Consider the following 22,101-nt stretch of genomic DNA (forward strand, 5'->3'; position numbering starts at 1 on the left):
AATGGAGGAGTCAGAAGGTATTAGTGCAAAAATCAAAGACCTGTACACACCTGTGTTAAAACCACGCGTGCCTGATCATAATAACAAAAAGGAGCAAATGTATCACAGAGCCACACACGGTCCGACCACATGGGAAGAGTGCCGGTGGATTTCTCTGTATTATGACGAGCTGCACGTGTAGTGAAGAACTTGAAAATTTGGGGCTGCTTTGAAAATATATTTAAGACGACGAGAATAATAATGATTATTTCCATGAATTGACTGATGCGGGTTGTTGACATATTTATGAATGAAAAACGATGACATTTACCACACACTGTTTATCTACTTCTGGATATACCCACCAAACTCTCGCTACGCCACTTGCGCCACAACTTAGACCTGCTTTTAGCTGCTCTCGGTCTGCTGTAGCGCCCAGTGAGGCGCATGCGCTCTATGCCTTTTTTGAGAATGAGAATTCTTTTAACAATATAACAAAAACTACACTTCAATTCCATCTTTTTGTAAAAGCAGCGTTATTTATTAAAAGTATGTTTAAAAATGCCCATTCTTGATACACTGTCTACTTAGCGTGCACACGAAAACGAAATCGATACCCCCCCCCCCCCCCCCCCCCCCACACACACACACACACACTCACATACACTCCCACACACACATACACAGACTCAGACTGCCTCCACAATAATAGAGTTTGCTGGCTGGCTAGCCAATCAGTGGTCAGAGGTTAAGCACAGAAGCTGTCCAAAGTGAGTGGGTCATCCACTAGATTGAGCAAATGACAGGCTTAATGGCCGGCTACTGCTCTTAATAACAGGCTGGAGCAGCAAGGCGGCTGCAAATGTCTGCTTGTGCTGTGTGTGTGACTGACACACACGCATGCAGGTGCAATCACGCACAGCCACAGATGAAATCAATGCTTTGCCCCTCCCGTTCAATGAGCTGTAATCGCTGGTCCAGTGGAGTGCAAGCCCCTCCCACTTATTTTGCAGCCCATTAACAGTTATTAAAGGATCCTCAGGAGCTTCACTCATCGCATCCCGCTCACAAGCCATAAAACCTTTGATGCAAATTTGAGAAACAATGCAACACTGAAATGTGACGAAAGAACGTCTAAAGAGAATTTGCTGTGAAAAATCAAAGAACAAAATTTAACTTATAGAATATGCTAGACTTTTATAATATCCTTGTTCTTTGCAATCGTTAACGCGTGATGATTTAAATTGATTTAATTTCTTTCCAATTGTCTCAAACACACACAGACACACACACTGGCTTGAGTTGTTTGCCAGAAAGAATCGAAGCAGTGAAGCGTTGAGCACAACAACGGCACCTGCCAAGCGCACGGCAACACCGGCGCTCATTACGCATTCTGCTTCGTTGGAATTTCAACCAGTGCAAATGTTGACATTTAAATGTGTCAAGAGCAAAATGGGAAAATTTGAATGCCACTCAATTTATTTTCCGCTCAATGACAACGGAGGGGAATAAACTTACCCTGCTGTTTTTACACAAGTGATCGAGAGTGTGATGATGGAAGATCTGAAGATCTCCTGCCAAGCCGCTCTTCCGACTGAGCCGCAGTCAAGCGACTGCCGGTAGACTGCAGGTGAGACCAGCAAAAGGCCAGCTGGTCACTAGCTCTCTCCATATCCGGTCAGTCCTGCTGGGCAACTGCGGCTCATTTCAAAGAGCTGTTAGGGCTCAGGGAGCAAAAATTTCCACTCTTTCAATATTTGCTTTTTTGTTTTTGCATTTGGGCGAATGTTGTCCCTACCACCCGGACAAAAATTAATTTTGGAGCTGAATGAGAGCCTGGATCTTCTCCCACCTGTACTGTTCCACTCCACACCCTGCACTGGTAGATTTGGACTGCCACTGCTCCACATGGCCCAAATGCAAGAAGACTAGAACATGCCAAAATATGTACATTGTTCTCTTTCTGCCTTTCGGTAACATATTGCAACAGTCAGAAGAACCTCTTGTACTTACTCACTCTTGGTGCAGGTAAGCATGTGACCATTCTGCCAAAACATGAAGCCTACCAAAGTGGCAAAGGTCTCCCACGCTTTCATCCTGCACTTGTCATGCCTTGAATGTCACTTGACCACTTCCGTGAATGAATTATTTAATAAAAAAACATTCCAAGATTACTTTTTGGGGGGGGGGGGCATGCCGAGAATAAGGTCGGGAGACGTAAGAACAGCCAAAACAGACAAAACGTGTAAACATTAGCAACCATTAGCGCACATTAGAAGAGGGCGCGCTTATCAACACGTGGGACCCGAAACGACCAACCAAAATTTGAAATTGAAATGATGAAAACAAACACAATCAGGCACTAGCTCAAAGTATACAGGCAAGAAAAAAAAAAAAGAGAAACCTGTAATTAACATGTCATAACTCACCTGCATGTGCGGCAAGACAAGACTTGGCTCTGTAGGCCAGATACACGCAGTCAAGATGTCACCAGCAATCTCCATAAGCACAGAACCTTGACACAAAAGATATTGCATTTTAGATATGGACAATATTTTAAACCAAGTATGTTAAAAAGGAGATTAAGCCAAAGGCTGTGACCTACAAAATGGCAATGCCAGGATCTCGTGGGGTGTCTCAGGTAGTGGTGATAATCCATGCAGTCCTCCTTGAGTATGCAAGCGTCCCACTCGAGGATATACTCAAGAGTCATCCACCCAAAAAAAAAAAAGTTCAAATCCTGGAGCCTCTTAATCCTTCAGCGCAGTGCCATGTGATGTCATCTCTTGAGCGTGGAGGCGTCGCAGACACGAGCGAGGCCAACCTGCAAGAGCACAACAGGTAAGAGGAGACGGGCAGCTTCCCTCGCCAACTCCGACCGTTCCTCGCGACGTCTCAGCCGAGAGTAGCCAGGCGACGCTTTGCTGTTTTGCCGCTCTTTGCCAAGCACACGCACACACACGTGCACGCCCGCACAGAGGAGTCCACAAAAGTCCACATGACTCCTCTGTATGTGCGAGACCGTTGTGTTTTATGCTTTTTTTTTTCTTTTTTTTCCATGAAGCTAACCCTGAGCCCAGGCCCAGTCAGCCTTTGAGACGCTTTCTATCCCCCAAACACAAGACGGCTTTCATTATCTTGCCCGTCGCAGCGCAAGGCCTAGCTTCTAAAAGCTACTGATTTCTTTCTTCCTTTAGCCCTCCGTACAAAGGGAGGGCATTTTGTAAATTACTTGCTCGTTTCAGAGCAACAAAAGGTACTTTCATTGAACCCGCCGCCCCCCTGCCGCTCGCCTTCTATCCCGCCGCCATTTGATTTTGCTCAAATTTGATTACAAGGCTTGAAAAAGGAAGAGAAGAAAAGAGAGGAGGAAATAAGAAAGGCCCACAGATGGCATGTTCATTCAACGCACTGAAAGGCTTTTCTGCGGGCTGTCTCGCCTGCCTTTATACGCGTGGCAATCCAAAGATGGTTGAAAAATCTTTGGCCACTTTCTCATACGACTGACAGGAGGAAAGCAGAGAAAGAAAAGCTTGGATATTTTGCTCGGTCATCGGCTTATCTATACACCGGAAGGTCTTGACCTGAGGCGTGTTCGATCGGAATAAGCGCCTGCCCTTGTCACACTTTGACGCAATTAAGTCACGCGTCAAAGTGTGACCATGCAGATCAATTTAAAGGACTGGCAAAGAAAATTAGACATCACATCCAGCATTGGTCTACAACCCAGTTTGCTGCAATGGGCCACTCAATCAGCAATAATTTTGCTCAGGAGGAAAATTCCGAGCAACGTTGTTGGCAAAGAGCTCCACCTCCAAACACACACGGCCAATATGAATGGCGTGAACATTGCCAAGTATGACTTGTTCTCCCACCAGCTGGCCATCACGCAGGGTCACCTGAATGAAAAGGTTATGTAGGGTCAAATTTGCAAGGCCACTAATGCACACGACTCCTTTGTCGTCAGTTCAGTCGCAAGCTAGCTGACTCAAGACGTCAGGTGAAAGTCCCACGAGAGACGTATTTAGCTTATGTTGTGGCGCACACACGCACACTCATGGGAGGAGAGATAAAAAGCTGCAAGTGCTGCAGATCCAGCAGACCACTTCTTGAGAGAGAAACAAATTAAACCAATTTGATTTTGGTCGTTACAGATGAGGGAGGAGATGGACTCAGTGGTCAGCAGGTAGGTATCAATACACACACATGAAGTCTTTTTTTCCCCTCCAGATTAAAAGAAAATGAAAGTCAGAGTGGGTTTTTTTTTTTTGCAAAGGAAGGTAAACTAGAGCAAGAAATGACCTTAATAACATTTCTCTCACTACGGGTATTTGCGGTATTCCATCGGCACGTTTGATAAAAGGATTATGCGACCAGCTTTATGCAGCCAAAGTCAAATCTGGATAAAGAAGGAGAGCTGTTTGATTCAATAATTCTTGTTTCCTTTCTGCCAAGCGAGCAGTCTTCTTTGGAGAAAGTCGCAAATCAGCATTATGCCACATTCACATATGCGCTCTGACTCTCTGAAGACATTTGGCTGCCCAAATGTTGAGGGGGGACCTCGCATGAGAGTCGCTAATGTTAAAGTTCCCTCGATTGTTTTTCCAAACATGATGAAAGCTATGTGGGATGAATTTAGTCTTTTGAAGCCATCACAATACAGCCTGCTTGTTTTTGGTCAATCGAGTTTCATCTTGGGCTGGCGCGGAAATGTTGTTCAAAATGCAAATGGATACATACGGACATGAAAAAAAGCCAAAGCCCCTTTTCATTTGTTGTTATCAAGCATAATCGGCAGATAGCGCAGACTGCCATTTAGGCTTTTGACCTTTGGGGCGAGTTATCATAACAGGGTCGCACGCCGTCGGCCGGCACTCATTACTGGAGACTCCTCCCATCAGCCCCCGATAAAGCCGTCGGTCGCAGAGCGCTCTGCTGGAGGTGACAATTTATCCATCCACGTGTGCCACTATTGTTGGCACTGCTGTCATGTTTCTTTACTGACAGCTCATAAAACAGCCACAATAAAAAAAAAGAAAGAAAGGTTTTCATGAACTTCACCTTCCTCAGTTCTTAAATTGGGCTGAGACATTTATCACTTGGGCTGAGATTCATATTAAGCTGGAGCACTGGCTAGGACCAATCAGATTTTTTGGTTTAAAGGCCGTGGCAGCTGACGGAGGAATTTCTGGCCAGTACATGTGACAACAATCTGCCCTCTTTTTCATATGTGGCAAAACAAAAACAAAGAAGAAAAAAAACCTTGTGAGTCTAAAACTCCTCCTCCGGAGAACAAGCCAGAGGAGCAAAACCCGTCTAACGAGTTGCTGCTCACTTTCATCCAAGTAAAACTGCAGCCGAGCAGACCAACTCAAAAAAGACTCGAAAAGCTCAGGAGAGAAAAAAAAACTTCATCAGCATATTCAATTATCACCTCCATGAAAGCAATGTTATAACAGTGAAGAAAAATACAAATGCAAAGTGGAAAACTTTTTCAAATGGCAGCAAGACTTAATATGCTAACAGTTGATCCCCTCAGGAGCAGAATGGGATGCTCGCTCAAGTTCCTTATTGTCATTCCTCATCACTCCTCTGAATCATAAACAGTCCCACAACTTTTCATGCATCCTCCTCTCGCTATGCAGTTCCCAGAAGGCTTTGCCTTTCACTCTCTCGCTCGCTCTCTCCTTCCAGCGTCAGGAAAACAAACATTAGAAAGCCAAGGCTAGAAATACCTTGCAGATGCCCAGAGGAAGCCGGCGGACGGACAGATGAGCAGATAGCTTTCCTCTGTCCTCTCTGCGGCGGACTCCTCTCTCGACGTGCTGCGGAGAGCGACTGCTCACAGGCAGGCTGGCTGGCTGGCTGGCATATCTAATTAGAGCTCGGCTCTTGCTGCTATCTGCCGGAGGATCTACCTCTCCAATCTCTCCTGACTCAATCTTCCCCATCTCTGATTTCCTTTTATATTTATGCTGGAATATTTAATTGTAGACAAAAGGTTACTCTGGGCTCTATTCATTGCACACGGGCAGAATAATCTCCTTTAAAAGGCTTGACATTTCAGGCTTTTCAAAAGGGGCTGAGGAAAAATATATCTCCGCTTTTGTTAATCAATGAAGTAGAACTGCAGTGAACAAAAGAATTAAATTGCTTGCTTGGGTTCATAAAACACACGGAAATCGCTGCTTCCTGTGGGCTTTTGTGCTGCTTGCCAACGACTTGGCCATACGCAAGCGGTGCCGTAATTCCATACGATTTCGGGGTAAAACGCTCATTTGAAATCGGTTTGAAAAAGCTGCCTGAGTGAGCTTGCTCGTCTGAGCTCGGCCGCCCAACTGGCACGACGGGCGAGTTCTGTTGCGCCCTACCACCAGAAGAACAGAGATATGCAACAAGTAGCTCAATGGAATGAGAAGATTTACACACGAATGGGAACTGTCACGTCATTTGTTCATGGTGACTGATATCAGGCCTAAATCAATTTACCTGCTCGAGTATTTGCCTATTTCAACAAATAGTTACAAACATGAAGCATGTCAGTCAAAGCTAGCTTTTGCAGTAAACGTTGAAGCCGCTCGGTTGGAAATTCAACCCTGGGGCTGGATTCATGTGGAATTTTGTTTTTCAAGTTGTTCCAAACACCAAACTATTTTTAGGGGCTTAAGGATATTTGGGCCCAAAATATGTGGAACAATGCATGCAAAGTCTATTATTTAAGTGTATTCCAATAAATGTATTAGGGAGTAGAGAGTTAATGATTTGAAAAAAAGAGGCTATTTTTCTACAATTTTAGCTCGCTATAATTAGTATTAATGTTATTTGTATTTGTGTTCATATTATTGACGCAGAGTACACACCATAGTCGTGTTATTACATCAGTGGATTTCAAATAACATTAAATGTACACAACTACATCAAACTAATTTTTTTCACAACACTCATGATTGAAATGAATAACGTCACAAAACAACAATTAGCACACTTTTTATAGAACGTATACACGGTTCTCGCTTTATCTCCGTAATTCCAGAGTGTTCTATGTGAAGTATACGTCAATGTTTAGCGGTATAATCCGTCAAAGCTTTCGCAATAAATGGAGTATCCGGTCATCCGGTGGCCCGTAAATCACTTCCGTATTCTTTTATTGTGAAGGTATTAACAGAACGTTACTTATGTCGCTAACGTGTTTTGACGGAGAAAAGTCTCGAATGGTATGACTGAGAAAAGTCTCGAATGGAATGACGGAGAAATGTCTGGAAGCGCCCAGCGTGTGAGCTCGGCGAGTATAAAAGTAGATGAGGGAGACCCCCATCCAGTTTTAACAAGACTCAAGATCCACAACGTTAGAAGACTTCACAGACAGAGGACAAGAAGACCCTCAAGCTGCAAAAACCGAACAGAGCTCATTGAAGTAAGTTGTCGCTTTTATTCGACTAGCTTTCATTTGATCAAATACACACTGCTCTACCCTGGATCGTTGACATCTTTGGGCTGTTGACATCTTTAGAATCGTGTTGAATATCTTCTCATTTTGTTGAATGTTCAACATCTTGCGATATTTAACATATTTTATTACACTTCCATAAAGGTTCTTTGGCGGTTCTAGACTGCACTTCTAGCTGGTTCTACACAGCATCCCTGGTTCCTTATATCACTATTGTACACCACTGGGGCGCTTTCGGTGATTATTATGATAGTTCAAAATAGCACTAATCGTCTTATATGGCATCACAGTTCTTTAAAAATCATACGTTTATTATGATTGATATCCTGAGATCACTTAGTACTCTTTTGGATGTGTGATGAAGAACTTTTGCAGTGTTGTTGTGTTATGAAACATGTTAACACAATGTTTAACGTTCTGCTGTTTTGACATTACAGGTCGGCATTTTGACAGTCAAGCAAGCAAAATGGTATCAGCAAAAGGCGCAGCCATCGGCATCGACCTGGGCACCACGTACTCCTGCGTGGGCGTTTACCAGCATGGCAAAGTGGAGATCATCGCCAACGACCAGGGCAACAGAACCACGCCCAGCTATGTGGCGTTCACCGACACAGAGAGGCTGATCGGTGAGGCCGCCAAGAACCAAGTTGCATTGAACCCCGGCAACACAGTGTTTGACGCAAAGAGACTGATCGGAAGGAGGTTTGACGATCCGGTGGTGCAAGCGGACAGGAAGCACTGGCCCTTCGAGGTGGTCGCCGATGAAGGGAAGGCCAAAATCAAGGTGCAACACAAAGGGGAGGACAAAGCCTTTTACCCAGAGGAGATCTCCTCCATGGTGCTGGTGAAAATGAAGGAGACTGCCGAAGCCTATCTGGGTCAACGGGTGACAGATGCCGTGGTAACGGTGCCCGCCTACTTCAATGACTCTCAACGGCAGGCCACCAAAGACGCGGGCGTCATCGCGGGATTGAACATCCTGAGGATCATCAATGAGCCCACAGCTGCGGCCATCGCCTACGGTCTGGACAAAGGCCGGTCAGGAGAACGCAACGTCCTCATCTTCGATCTGGGCGGCGGCACCTTCGACGTGTCCATCCTGACTATCGAGGATGGCATCTTTGAGGTCAAAGCCACCGCTGGGGATACGCATCTGGGCGGAGAAGACTTTGACAACCGCATGGTGGAACACTTTGCGGCCGAGTTCAAGAGGAAGCACAAGAAAGACATCAGCCAGAACAAGAGGGCCTTGCGGAGGCTGCGCACTGCCTGCGAGAGGGCCAAGAGGACGCTGTCCTCCAGCTCCCAGGCCAACGTAGAGATCGACTCCCTCTTTGAGGGCATCGACTTCTACACCTCCATTACCAGGGCTCGCTTTGATGAGCTGTGCGCTGACCTGTTCAGGGGAACCCTGGAGCCGGTCGAGAAAGCCCTGAGGGACGCCAAGATGGATAAGGGCCAGATCCACGACGTGGTTCTTGTCGGCGGCTCCACCCGGATCCCGAGAATCCAGAAGCTCCTACAGGACCTTTTCAACGGCAAGGAGCTGAACAAGAGCATCAACCCAGATGAGGCGGTGGCTTACGGCGCAGCCGTCCAGGCCGCCATCCTCACGGGAGACACCTCAGGCAATGTCCAGGACCTGCTGCTACTGGATGTGGCGCCGCTGTCGCTGGGCATCGAGACCGCCGGAGGTGTCATGACGCCGCTCATCAAACGCAACACTACCATTCCCACCAAGCAAACGCAAATCTTCAGCACCTACTCCGACAACCAGTCCGACGTCCTCGTCCAGGTCTTGGAGGGCGAGAGAGCCATGGCCAAAGACAACAACCTTCTGGGAAAGTTTGAGCTGAGTGGAATCCCGCCAGCGCCACGAGGCGTGCCGCAGATTGAGGTCACTTTCGACGTGGATGCCAACGGCATCTTGAACGTTTCTGCAGTAGACAAAAGCACCGGCAAAGAGAACAAAATCACCATCACCAATGACAAAGGCCGTCTGAGCAGAGAGGAGATCGAGAAGATGGTGGGTGACGCCCAAAAGTACAAAGCTGAGGATGACCTGCAGCGGGACAAGATTGCTGCCAAAAACACTCTGGAGGCATTCATCTTCAACGTGAAGAGCAGCGTTCAGGACGAGAAGCTGGCGGCCCGCTTGAGCGAGGAGGACAAGAAGACGCTGACGGACAAGTGCGAGCAGACCCTCTGCTGGCTGGAGAACAACCAGCTGGCCGACAGAGACGAGTTCCAGCACAAGCAAAGGGAGCTGGAACAAGTGTGCCAGCCGATCATCAGCAAGCTGTATCAGGGGGCGGGGCCTTCCGAAGGTTGCAGGGCACAGGCGCGAGCTGGCACCCAGGGGCCCATCGTTGAAGAGGTGGACTGAAGACCAACTTCACGTCGCACACTCGACAGACTTTAATATGCGTTGAATTCTCTTTATGTTGTCAACTTTGTCACGTATTTTCTTAGAGCATTATAGGCAGCAAGAAATAGGTATTATTGATCGATTGATTGATTGATTGAATATTTATTGATCCCCAGGGGTGGGGAAATTCAGGCCCCAGCAGTATTCATACCACAGAGTGGGTATACAAAAGACACAGGCTGCCACACAACGGCGCCACAAAGAAAGCCAGAAAGTGCTCAAGATAAAAGCCATCAAAGCAAAACAAAGCTAAAAGACAAGGGAAAAAAAAAAAAACTGTGGCCAATTATGTTGTCTGATTTGACATTGTAAGCCCTAAACTAATAACTTCATGCTGTATTTTGTAAATACTTTTCTATTGACCACTGTCAGTTGTGCTTTTAATCAACATCTGTGAAATTTGTTGTATGGCCGTTCATATTTGATACTGTAAATTGTTGTATTGCATGAAAAAAAATTTTTTTGTCAATGTGTGCAGAGTGAATAAATGTTTGAAAGTCAGAAACAATTTAACACTTTGCTTGTTTCGTAATAGTACAAGCTAGTTTTAAAATTATTTCAAACATTTTATTTTGTGAATTTATCGAACATCTCTGCGACAGACTTTGGTCGCCGGCTTTTTACGTCACTTAGTCACAATTTCCGACACAAACAGACGCGGGCAAACATGAGGTCAAAAGTGATTACCTTCATCGGTTTGTAACAAAACAAACTAAATGGCGAGTATAACTTCATATTTATTACTTACTAGAACGGGGGAGACCCCTTTATTGTAACGTTAAGAAATGCCTCGACGAGATGGCTGGGCTAACGTTCGAGTGTGCATTATTAAAGCTATCCAACGCGAACGACAAATTCGGTTTCGATTAAAATATCTATTTGTGCATGCATGCGTGCGCTGTACTTACATTTTGAGAATTTTTTTGTATGCATTGCCATTTCGTACTTTTTATTTGTCGTGATTTTTAATTTGCTGCCGGTGTACACTCGATTAGGCCAGTTCCGTGGTGGCAGCGGGGCTAGCTTTGGCTGCAGCTGGATTTGTAGGCAAGTACTGGAAGTGCATTTTTGTAAAGTCCCTTAAGTTTGTCATTTGCGCCCTTGACCCTAGTATGGCCTTCTCCACTTCCTCACCAGGTCGCTCTGTTATGCAGGCCATCAAGCAGATGCAGCCCGAAGTCAAACAGGCCATTCAGAGCTTCCCCAAGACTGTGAGGCTCATAATAATTAAAATGTATTTCTGTATGACGTATTTGTTTTGATTAGGTGATACTTCATTGGCAATTGTCTCACTGTATTATACAATTAAAAAAATAAAGTAAAAGACACTGACCTGGCTGATGGAGTACTGTTGTAGGCTCCTGCTGTAGTGCTCATGGACATTTATGATTTTGATTTGAGGATAAAAGTCTTTACAAATGTGCATATATATTGTAGGCCTTTGGACAGGGTTACTATCGAGGTGGTTTTGAACCAAAGATGACCAAGAGAGAAGCTGCATTGATATTAGGTGTCAGGTATGCAAAGTCTTTAACATTTAGTCTTGCTTTGCACGAGGCAATATGCCAAAACGACTATGTCTTTCAGTCCCACTACCAGTTGGAATAAGGTCCGTGGAGCCCACTTAAGACTGATGATACTAAACCACCCAGACAGAGGTTGGTGAAAAGCGCAACTTTTCTTTCTGGAGAGCGCTCTTGGGATTCCAAGTTTGCGCTTCACAAATATTCTTATGTTCTTGCAGGTGGCTCTCCCTACCTAGCAGCCAAGATTAACGAGGCTAAAGATCTAATTGAGGCTCAAGCAAAGAAGTGAGAAGACTGAACCAAGCAGCTACAACATTATTCATATTGTTGCACTTGAGCGATAGTTTATGGACTTTTCAAATAAATGATATTGTAAATAGAGCTTTCTTGTTTTGTGATTTTTAGGTTCAGTATGACTTAATATTCAAAATGTCCCAGTCATTGATGTTCTGTTTATGATAAGAGTACACAGTTTGGTTTGGTGATCTACATGAAAGATCGTTTATTTAAGAACTACCTGCATACAAAACATATTGCACATCAACCAACCAGAATGATCCTTTAGAAAAAAAAATCAAAATACTGTTGCCCATCCAACAGAAAAACATGCACTGCCATAACTCAGTAGTCCAAATTTATTATGTCCTCTCATGTAAGTACGTTTAGAGTCAAGAGGTGGTGTTTTTTTTTTTTATTTGTTTTTTTTTTAAATACTGTACATTTTTAAAATAAATAAGCCTTTTGGGGAAACAGTCAATCAGTTTCCAGCCAAACAAACAAAGAAATTCGGCTACATCTGTGTTGAGCACACAAGGCAGTTTCCAACTACAATTAACTCTTAACAGAAAACAATGTTTCAGTGCAAAGGAAATGACTCCAAGGTTTCTTTTCCAGGTACGCTGTAACATTTCCTCACAAACAAAGTGGTTGCATATTGAAAAAGAGAAAGCAGCTATGCCAAACTCAATAAACATTAAGAACAGTCACACCTGACTTGAAAAGATATCTGAGTGACTTTTCGGGGTCTTTAGTGGTTGTTGCTTTTTGTCGCTTCACAGTGGCAAGAGAGCATTTAAAAAAAAAAAAACATGAGCTCATCTGGTCCAACTGGTAGGCAAACCACCATCAAACACGTGAAAAGGTTTCAGATATTGTGCGTTTCAGGCATCATGTTCAAATTATTCTCAAGGCACGACAGCTGATCACGTCAATGTCAAGTATGCAGGGCTTCCAATTCATCCGCTCGACTGTGGTATAGCAACTTCAGATGCACCAAATTGTCCAGAAAATGTTTGGGAAGTCCACCCGATGAAGGCGGACATTAAAAAAAAAAAAAAACTGCTAAAATGTCACCCGAAAATAAGAGCCGCATTCATACCACAGGGTGGGTTGGAGTGGAATCCCTGACTACTTCCAAGTACTGCATTCACAGTCATCCTTGCGAGTGAAAATGAACATTTACATAATCGCAGTGCGCGTCTTTGGCCAATTTATGCAGGAAGAACTACTGTAAAAAGACGAACCGCGTGGATAGCAGGACAAGAGTGTAAAGATGTGGCAGGAATACAGACCGCTAAATGTACACCGCTTCAAATTCCAAAGTTTAAAAAAAAAAAATAGGGGACAGTTCTTTCTGCATTAAAAACAGAGATTCACACAAAAAGCAGGAGATTTCAAACAATACCAGCCAGATTATCTGAAAAATTGGAAACAGAATTTCGGGATTTGACTAGGAGAGGCCATTGACAACAGGTTTGGTGTCCTGGTCACCTTTGTCCGGGACTTTGGTTACCCCCTCAGTGGAGCCCGGGTCCTCTTGGGTGGCGCCGTTGTCGGAACCGTTAGTGGTCATGGAGGGAGCCTCGGGGCTGTGCTCTGCTCTGGTGTCCCCCTGACCCTGGAGGGGAAAGAAAATCAAATAAAAACTCATCACATAATGGCCAAAGCTCAAACCCCGCTTTGAATGCAGGACTGGATGCTCGGTAAGCTATTTGCCGCCAAAGGAAAAAAGATTGTAGTGTGAAACCTCCTCCTGGTTGACGTGGGCCTCCTTGGGCGACGGCATCCGTCTGCTCTGAGAGTCGGCCCGGGACATCAAGTCGGCCACCGTCACTGCGCACAGAGCAGATGAGACGAGTGATTGGCGATCGCCGTCCAGGAAAGAGTGTGCTTTCGGGCGCTTATTTGGACAGCCGCGAGCTGAGCATACGGAACATGCCGGAAAAGGGGAACCTGACTCCACTCACTCGCCTCGATTGTGTGACGACGACTCAATCGTTTGATGTTTTAAACTTCAGGATTACAGGATGAAGCTTTCGAAAGGAATTTGCTGTATCTCATAATATTGTGATGGCTCTATTTAGTACATTTGAACCATCAAGGTTCCTTATACTTTATTGACTATAGGAACATGTGGAGGTTAGTCCTTAATTCAACTTAAAATTGAATAATGAAAATAAAAACAAGTCTTGAATTTATCCCTGATAAAACCATCGTGCCTTCACATAGAAGTTCTGTCTGCAAGTTTTTTTTGTTCTACCCATGCAGTCTAAAGGCAATGAAAAGCGCATGCTCTTGAGACACACCACTTGACTGTGTCAGAGGAAACGGCAGCCAGACAACCGTTGCAAAAACATTATTAGTGAAGGTCTTGCAAGTGCTGATGAGGGGAATGCCGAGAGGTTAAGAATATTTTTTGAAAACAAAAGGCAGCCACATTCAGTGATTATGCGCAAGCTCCCAGGAAACGGCAAAGTAGTATCATCCCAAATGTGTTTGTGATTAGTTTGGAAAGGACGCGTCAAACAAAAGTTCTGCGCAGACGTCACGGGTTACCTGGCTGCCTGTCGTCAGGCAGGCGAGCGCGACGTCGCCGACTACGATTGCGACGCTGCGGTTGAGCTTCGGCCTCATCTGAGGGTGGCGAGAGGGAGTTCATGCTAAACACGGCGTTCGGGCAAGCCCTTTGTCTTGCTCCGAGCTGGCTCATTTTACATGAAGCCGCAAGTTAAGTGTTTATTTTTTCAAAGTCGTATAGAAAGCAAAGAAAAACTAACGGACGGGAAATCGTCACACATTTAAAGCCTTGCGTACCGATTCCATTTTCGCTCATGGAGGCGTTGTCCGACTCGCTCATGCCGTCCATCATGGTGGCGTCCTCGTCCGTCCTGCGTCGTCGAGAACGCCGCTGGCGGGTGGTGAGCAAGTTGGACTCGCTCGCATCTGTGTCGGCGGTCTGGTCCGTCTCCGTGACGTCGCCGCGGGGCCCCGCTGCAAAGGCATCAGCTTCTTTCACATTACAATGTTGCTGAGCAGGAGCAAAATTTTGACGCGCATTTACCTGCACTGTTATTGTATCCGCCTCCTCTTCCTCGTCCTCCTCGTCCTCTGCCAGGTCCCGGTCTCCTGCGGGCATCCCTCTGTGGACGCGGACCTCTTTCCCTGCAAGGAGGCCAACTAATGGATCAATTTACTCAATCAAGGATCTGAATCGAGAGTTGTTCAACTGAAAGACTGTGGTGAAATCTCGCAGTAATGGAAATCATTCTTAAAGGTCCTTGAAAAGTTATGGAAAAATAAAATGCAACCCAGTGTTTTGAAATGGGAACATGCTATGGTGAAACGTGAGACTTAAAAATGAAACCCGACAGAATCAGGTGAAGGTGGCCATCAGGAATTTCAGGAGATTCCCGAATGGTACGAAATAAAAACAAAAAAATATATATCTGAAATGATATATTTGCCAACTAAAACACCAGTAGAACGTGTTCATCTACTCGCCTCATTTGCTCGTCAACAGCCTGAGACCAGTCGCCGACTTCATCTCGACGCTCCGAATCAGTCTCGGATGCGTTGGAGTGCTCAGAGTTGGTGCCTGGCGGCCAATTGAGTAGAGTCGATTGCGTAAGGGGTCATGTGCAAAAACGTGACCGCCATTGAGACAAAAATGTGCTTGGATGCTGATAGAGCAGAAATCTCTACAGATATGGTCAGATGGCAGACAGGAGATTAGAGTGCCTACCGTAACCGGCGCCGTAGCCGTGGCCTCTGCGCCCGCGCCCTCGACTGTTGTAGGAGCGGCCGACGTGCGAGGATGATGACGAAGCGTTGGCGCTGCCATCAGTGTTGTATCCTCCACCTCGCTCGCCACCTCGCTCGCCGCCTCGTTCGCCGCCTCGTTCGCCGCCTCGCTCGGCCCTCTCCCCTCTCTCCCTCTCTCCGGGCCGGTGGCCCTGCGTGAGCTGACGCAACTGTTCGTCAATCTGCATCCGCTCCAGACGAAGTTGCTCAACCTCCTAGTTGGAGGACAAAGGGACAATGAGGCAAAGCGCTGAATTTAAGAAAAAAACCAAAGGCACTTTACAAACGTTACAAACTCATCATGCACACATCTACACATGCTGTGCCACTTAATCGTGCTAGGATGCGTTCCTGCGCGTTAGCCAATCTTTCTCAGCTCTTCCTCTAGCTGCCGGATCTGCGTGAGGAGCTCCATCATGTCCTACGTGGTGAAATGCCAACGTGGCACATCATATGCAAATAGCAAAAGACACAATGCCAAAGGGATGCGGAGGTAAATGAAAAAGCCAAGCAATAAATCCAAAGGAAGGAAGGGAGGATGCACCAAAAAGTGCTGATTTAACACTGATTGTTGCAGATATTAAAATCAATTAATCAATAAAAATAATGGATCAAACTGCTAACAACTAGCAGAACGCCCTCAACCAGATCCTTAGGGGTGACGTTGTCGATAATTCCACTGGCTACACTACAGTTTTATCTCCACAATTTAATGTTGAGCTACATGGAGAGACATTTGGCTGCTGGTGTCATTTCACAAAATTCAGCCAGAAAATCATCTGGTGGAAACAAGCCTTTTTAACACAGATTTGAAAAAAGATTCATTTACAAAATTGAAAATAAATATGGCAAATCCAGGACACACTCAAGTTCTTACATTGAGGTAAGAGATGTGGTACTCCAGCAAGACCTGGACATTGCCAATACTCTCTTTAGTACCGACAAAGGTGAAGGGGACCATTCCCTGTGTCAACAAAAGCAAAGAAAAACAACGTGCAGGTCAGTATTGGGCAGTCAATGTCACGGCAAACCCGTGTTGGTAAGAAACCTTTGGTTTGTGAGGAGGAGCAAATTTTAAAAAAGCAGCTCACTTCCTGTCGAGGTTGCTTGTTGTCATTGTCCCCTTCTATCCTCACCCGCACCACTCCAGACTTGTCCACAATCTCCTGAATTACTTTTCCGCTCTTACCGATGACTTTACCTGAGGACAGAGAGCAATTTAAAATCTCACTACAGTAGTTTTGCTTTAGAGGGGTATTCAGATAAATTGCGAGATTTCAAAGATGTCCTTCGGACACTACGGTACTGTCTGATAAGTGGGAGGAGCTTATTTTACAAATGCTACCTAAAGTATGCATGATTCTCAAAGGGGGGGGACATGAGTCAAATATGCATTTCTAAGAATGTTTACATACCGACAAGGTTTCTTGGTACTTGGACAGAATCCTCCAGAAACTCCAGGAAGTTCCTTGCCTTTTTCACTGCTTCTGCCGTCTGAAAAACCAAGCATGAGAGCTTCGCTATGCGCAAACCAACAAGGGAAAGAAATGTGCAAACATTGCAAGCATCGGCGTGCGGCTTTTGACAACATCCAGTTGTCGACGACTGCACGCCGGCTGCACGCCGGAATGAGAACTAAATGCAAACAAGCAATTTTGTGAGAAGAAGTGGACCTCTCCATAAATTCTGAAGGTCCCGGTCTCCTCATCCAAATCGATGGCGGTGACGCCCGCCACTTTACGCGCTTGCTGAATGTTGGAGCCGTGACTGCCGATGGCCAGCCCCATCAAATCTGTCCTCACCGCAAACTCTTCTTGGAAGGACGACACTAGGTGTCTGGAATTCTAAGCGCACAGTCGATATGCAACTTTAGTCAAGTCAACAGAAGCGTCCAAATTCTTCAGTCTTCTCCAACGCTCGCCGTAACGCTACCTCGAGATGTTTTGTCGCTTCTTGGTTGCGAGACATGAGCATCACTTTGGTTCGGAGGCTGCGAAGGTGCATGTCACTCAGCAAAGAGACGCGCTTTGCTGTTGACTCGTTGGTAGACTACAAGCAGAAAAAAGAAAAAAAACTACATTACCAGCCTAGGCACTGTTAGAGGAGAGGAGAAGAGGTCAACTGAAATTGATGTTTTCATGAGTACGACCGAAGGGAAGACGGCTGGTTACCACAATGAGCAGCTGGCTGGTCTCGGGACAGTAAGAGACTTGACACGCTCCGACGGCTTTCTTAAAGTCTTTATGGGCGTTGTCCGTCTGACACCTGACATGGATCAGCGCATCAACATCCAAAAATGTGTCCTCGGTACATTCCTTTTCAGTTTTACTCGGAAGTACTCTGGCACTCACGCTTCTTGGAGATCTTGCGGAACAGCGACGGTGCACTTGTGAAAGTAATTGTCGGTGATGGCCTTGTTGGGGTTGACCGGGCGCAAGCGTTCGAATGTCACAATCTCGTTGTAGGTGGCATCGCTGGCCGCATATTCGATAACAAAGAACTGGAAAACAAGAAAACGGGCAAAGCGATTCAAGAAAACAACTCACGGATATTTTAATTGGTCAATCGGCGTGCCCGTTTTTGGCTAGGCCGCAAATCGGGTCCAATTCAGTCAGGCAAGACTCACGTCGCCTTTGGTCATGCAGACTTTAGCCAGCCACCAGCCGCAGGGTTCTAGATCATTGGCGCGGGAAAGGATCTGCCAAAAAATAAGACCAACACACTCACAGGCCGCAAAAGCGGGAAAAAAGAAAACTAAATGCGAGTGGTTCGTGCATACCTCCACCTCCTCACCCTCTCGGATGTCTTTCTTGGCATCGGCGGGCGGTGGCATACGCACGTCACCGAAGGGCACCTGGCGCTCCGGTTGCCAACTGAAAATAAAACAATTAGGTGGCCGATGACGAGTGCAGTGAGCGTTTTCAAAACAGGACACCCGAAACTTGCAAACTCACTTGTTCTCAAAGGCAACGGTGAGAGAGTCATTGTGGATGTCTTTGACGAAGCCCTTGGAAAATAGAAACGCGCATCAATACGTCACTCAGTAAGAATAAAACTTGATATGAACAAATTGTCTTTAGAAATGGTTCTTTCTTCAATTGTTTTAAAGCAGTGGTTCTTAACCTGGGTTCCATCGAACCCTAGGGGTTTGCTGAGTCGGTCTCAGGGGTTCGACAGAGCATTCACTGCGAAGGTCAGAACACACCTGATTTATCGTGTAAATTCGTGATGACGCATATCTGAACTGGTCTCGTCAAAGCAACAGGAGAAGTCACACTGTTTTGCAGGTATGTCATTTGTTGTGAGTTCATGCAACGTGTTGGTTTTGTTCTTTGAACTAGGTGGTGTCCATGCACGGCTCAGTTTGTGCACCAGTAAAAAAACATTTATGTCTTGATTTTTTTTTTTCTTTTCTTTTCACTAAAGAGGGGTTTGGTGAATGCGCAAATGAAACTGGTGGGGTTTGGTACTTCCAACAAGGTTAAGAACCACTGTTGTAAAGTGTTTAGTATGTTCCTTTTTATTTGATCAAAAGTATTCTAATTTGTATCCTGAGAGTAGTTGATTGATTGATTGATTGAATATTTATTGATCCCCAGGGGTGGGGAAATTCAGGCCCCAGCAGTATTCATACCACAGAGTGGGTATACAAAAGACGCACAAATGGCATGAGCGCAACTCAACAGGGTCTCATAAGGCTGCCACACAACACACAACGGCGCCACAAAGAAAGCCAGAAAGTGCTCAAGATAAAAGCCATCAAAGCAAAACAAAGATAAAAGACAAAGGAAAAATAGTAACTGCGGCCAACCAGCACCCCTCAATACAAGAGAACACCCCAAAACACACTAAATAGCCTCCACGTGGTCCATAGACAGGTGTAGGGGCAGTCCAGTTCAACGGCGCCCAATGGACCGTGGTCGTGAATCGGTGAAAAACATCACAAAGCAGGCAAACGTGTGAGCAGCGTCCTGGGCACCCAGTCGGGTGCACGTGCAGATGGTCACCACGGGGCTAGCACGGCGAAAGTCGTTGGTTCCGACGAGCACGAGGGAGCGGACTCCCCACAGGGGTTGCGGCTGCAAGGCCAAGGCGAGGGACCCGGTCATCACTGCCCGGATAAGCAGGAAGCCGCCGTAGTTGTTTGAATTCATCCAAACTGTTTGCCTTTGAATCTTTTGTCAATCAAAATTGTTCCAAAAAAACCAACATAATTTGAAGTTGTTTACGTGTGACGTAAGTTACGTCACGTAACACACCCCGGGGATGCAGAACACACGCTCAATAAAAGATTAACAAAAGAAGATCAAAACATTTTACACTGCTCAACAAATTCATTAATTTGGAGGTGGGCATACACTCAGTTCACAATATTTACACGTCGGGGCAAATGATAAATCTTTCACATACATGTTTTTGGACATGATAACAAGCCAGTGAGCCAAGGAATTAAATACTTTAGCATTGAATTGTCGAGTCTGGTATTCTGGAAGTTTATTCTTTTTCTCAGTGAACATATGGATGGGAGGAGGAATGTTCTAGTTCGACTAAAATAACTTTTTATCCAGGTTGAGTGAAACTGATCAAAGTTTAGTGATCAGTTGGAGCACAACTGGGCAGGGGTAGCCATGCAAGTGGGGTGGCAATTTTACTCGTCTCGAAATAGCTTTGAAGGTTTCAGTATCAGTGACCATCCCCTCTTCCGTCAGCTGCTCATGACTGACAAGGAGCAACTGGCTCACACGTAGAAAAATAACAATAATTAAAAAAAAAAAAAAAGCTTCGATGGCTATCGCACAAGAGAGGGCTGCAGTCTTAGCGCTTAATATTACTCTATTCCGAGTCAACAATCCTGCTTTCACGACGCCATGGTGCACATTGAGAAGAACCGACGGCGCTTCCGTTAGCCCCAAATGTCAACGTAATGCACCGAGCACGTCCAAACTCCTCTGTGACTTCATTCTTTGACGTCAGCGGCTAAAAGTTGGCCAACTTAAAAACACAGTTAAATAGCACACTTGGAAAATGTCAAGCGGGAGGGAAATAAAGGCGAGCCTGCCGACTATAATTGTTTCTTGGCCGTTCTGGCCCAAAGAAGATGCCGAAGAAATGACGAAGATTCAGCGGCCGGGCTACTAGCTTAGCTTGCTAACTGCAGCTAGCAAAGCTAATGCCGGTTGCTAGCAAACATTAAGCGTTAGAACCTGTCGCAAAAATCCGTCCTCGGGGTTTCAGCTCACGCACAGCGACGTAGAACGTCGTGAGAAGGTAGTAGCATGTTAACAAGCCGATATTTACCTTGTAATAAGCCCCGTTGGAGCCACGAACCTCCACCTCCAGTTCTTCCATATTGGACACGCAAAGGATGCTGGGATGACAGGTGCTCGTTAAAGCACTAGCATGTCAATAAATAACTGCAACAATTACAGTTATTATATTATGACGCCGAATTTCGTCAATCTGGTTCAAGAGATTGCATATTTCTAAAATGATCATATAAACACGGTTGCAAGCTAAAGGACACAACAGCTGCACAACAACTTCCAACAAAATAAAGACAAGTTAATGAAGATACTTTTCTTTAATAATTGAATGGCAGTTCAGTAAATATTACATACATGTCATAATCAAGCCGCTGGGTTTAGGACAGTGGTCTTAAATAGGCGGCTCCAGGGCTGTCTGTGGCCCACAGGAAGATATTTTGGGGCCCCCTATTTGACATAATCAGTTTATGTTATTGCGGGAGACACCCTGAACTGGTTGCCAACCAATCACAGGGCACACACACACACACACACACACACAACCACACAAACTCCTCTTATTTATTGGGTTATTTGTTTATTATTTATTCATCACTCATTTTATTTATTTATTTATTATTTATTGTTTGTGCCTTCTTGTTTTTATTTTGTGTCGTCTACTTGTATGTTTATCGTGTACTGTGTCTGGTCACCGTGGGATGGAGGAAACGGAATTTCGGTTTCTTTGTGTGTCTTGACATATGACGGGATTGACAATAAAGCTGACTTTGACTTTTTAACAAACACAACCACACACACACACACACACACACACAGACGTACAATCATTTGCACTCACACCTAGAGGCAATTTGGACTGATCAATCGGCCTACCATGGTTATCTTTGCAACGTGGGAGTACCCGGCGGAATCCCACGAAAGCACAGGGAGTACATGCAAACTCCACACAGGAAGGATGGACCCAGAATACAACCCACAACCTCTGTACTGTGAGGCGGACGTGCTAACCGGTTCACCACCATGCCGCTCTAGGGTATTTTGAGCTACCCCAAATCAGGTTTCAGTCTAGCAAGTTAATCAGTCCCAAACAACCACTGTGACACCTAGTGGCCATGAGCTCACCTCCTGGGTAATCAATCCTCTTGCTGAATGTGGACAGTGAAGTCATGTTAATCCTGATTTGCCACCCACGAGACACTAAACCAGAGAACAATATTGGGAAAGCAGACAGAATCCAAAGACCCGGGCCGACACACCTCTCATATTTTAATTAAATTAGGTTTATTCAGTACTTAGCTCACAAGAGATTCACCGAGAATCAAAGACTAATGGTACAGACTATATAACTAAATGATTTGATTTACCTTAAGCACAGCA

The 22,101-nt window shown here is 45.4% G+C and overlaps 4 protein-coding genes across 22 annotated transcripts in view; 2 read left to right on the top strand and 2 right to left on the bottom strand.

The window, feature by feature from the left end:
- Positions 1-5,884, bottom strand: part of sox2 (SRY-box transcription factor 2) — a 76,677-nt gene extending 70,793 nt beyond the window's left edge. For 3 of the 15 annotated variants that reach the window (XM_061298417.1, XM_061298415.1, XM_061298426.1), the window contains exons 1-3: positions 5,715-5,869; positions 2,585-2,803; positions 1,498-2,494 (exon numbers count right to left, since the gene is read on the bottom strand). The gene's annotated coding sequence lies outside the window, so the exon portion shown is untranslated. Of the gene's footprint in view, positions 1-1,497; positions 2,495-2,584; positions 2,804-5,714 lie in introns of all 15 variants that reach the window. The other 12 variants (XM_061298423.1, XM_061298424.1, XM_061298420.1 and 9 more) reach the window with 11 other exon arrangements.
- Positions 5,885-7,144: 1,260 nt separating this feature from the next.
- Positions 7,145-10,362, top strand: LOC133167540 (heat shock 70 kDa protein 1-like). The gene is made up of 2 exons (XM_061298414.1): positions 7,145-7,393; positions 7,864-10,362. Exon 2 carries the CDS (start codon positions 7,893-7,895, stop codon positions 9,810-9,812), a length of 1,920 nt encoding a protein of 639 aa, XP_061154398.1. The 5' UTR covers positions 7,145-7,393; positions 7,864-7,892; the 3' UTR covers positions 9,813-10,362.
- A 70-nt stretch (positions 10,363-10,432) lies between these two features.
- Positions 10,433-11,761, top strand: dnajc19 (DnaJ (Hsp40) homolog, subfamily C, member 19). Of its 2 annotated transcripts, XM_061298428.1 has the most exons (6): positions 10,433-10,573; positions 10,850-10,901; positions 10,992-11,065; positions 11,292-11,371; positions 11,442-11,512; positions 11,599-11,761. In XM_061298428.1, the coding sequence occupies exons 1-6, from the start codon at positions 10,571-10,573 to the stop codon at positions 11,667-11,669; spliced, it is 351 nt and encodes a 116-aa protein (XP_061154412.1). In that variant the 5' UTR covers positions 10,433-10,570; the 3' UTR covers positions 11,670-11,761. The 2 variants fall into 2 exon arrangements, with proteins under 2 accessions (XP_061154412.1, XP_061154413.1); XM_061298429.1 differs by lacking the exon at positions 10,850-10,901 and having other exon boundaries at positions 10,489-10,573.
- Positions 11,762-11,852: 91 nt separating this feature from the next.
- On the bottom strand, positions 11,853-20,872 carry fxr1 (FMR1 autosomal homolog 1). Of its 4 annotated transcripts, none has more exons than XM_061298412.1 (18): positions 20,759-20,872; positions 18,415-18,467; positions 18,240-18,333; positions 18,087-18,158; positions 17,812-17,960; positions 17,632-17,725; positions 17,393-17,509; positions 17,134-17,304; positions 16,876-16,954; positions 16,552-16,661; positions 16,338-16,424; positions 15,402-15,675; positions 15,161-15,254; positions 14,721-14,821; positions 14,474-14,668; positions 14,216-14,293; positions 13,407-13,492; positions 11,853-13,277 (listed from the first exon to the last, which is right to left on the bottom strand). In XM_061298412.1, exons 1-18 carry the CDS (start codon positions 20,807-20,809, stop codon positions 13,110-13,112), a joined length of 2,073 nt encoding a protein of 690 aa, XP_061154396.1. In that variant the 5' UTR covers positions 20,810-20,872; the 3' UTR covers positions 11,853-13,109. The 4 variants fall into 4 exon arrangements, with proteins under 4 accessions (XP_061154396.1, XP_061154394.1, XP_061154393.1 ...); XM_061298410.1 differs by having other exon boundaries at positions 16,338-16,430; XM_061298409.1 differs by having other exon boundaries at positions 16,338-16,433.
- Positions 20,873-22,101: the final 1,229 nt, after the last annotated feature.

Source organism: Syngnathus typhle, linkage group LG14 (genome assembly GCF_033458585.1).
Source record: "Syngnathus typhle isolate RoL2023-S1 ecotype Sweden linkage group LG14, RoL_Styp_1.0, whole genome shotgun sequence".
Classification (NCBI taxonomy): Eukaryota; Metazoa; Chordata; class Actinopteri; order Syngnathiformes; family Syngnathidae; genus Syngnathus; species Syngnathus typhle.

Coding starts and splice junctions, on each gene's coding strand:
- LOC133167540 (XM_061298414.1), top strand. CDS start 7,893: ATGGTATCAGCAAAAGGCGCAGCCATCGGCATCGACCTGGGCACCACG.
- dnajc19 (XM_061298428.1), top strand. Junction 11,372..11,441: donor GCATTGATATTAGGTGTCAG/GTATGCAAAGTC, acceptor TATGTCTTTCAG/TCCCACTACCAGTTGGAATA. Junction 11,513..11,598: donor ACTAAACCACCCAGACAGAG/GTTGGTGAAAAG, acceptor ATGTTCTTGCAG/GTGGCTCTCCCTACCTAGCA.
- fxr1 (XM_061298409.1), bottom strand. CDS start 20,809: ATGGAAGAACTGGAGGTGGAGGTTCGTGGCTCCAACGGGGCTTATTAC. Junction 14,822..15,160: donor GCTGTTGACGAGCAAATGAG/GCGAGTAGATGA, acceptor GCCTCCTTGCAG/GGAAAGAGGTCCGCGTCCAC. Junction 14,669..14,720: donor CGGATACAATAACAGTGCAG/GTAAATGCGCGT, acceptor GTAATGTGAAAG/AAGCTGATGCCTTTGCAGCG.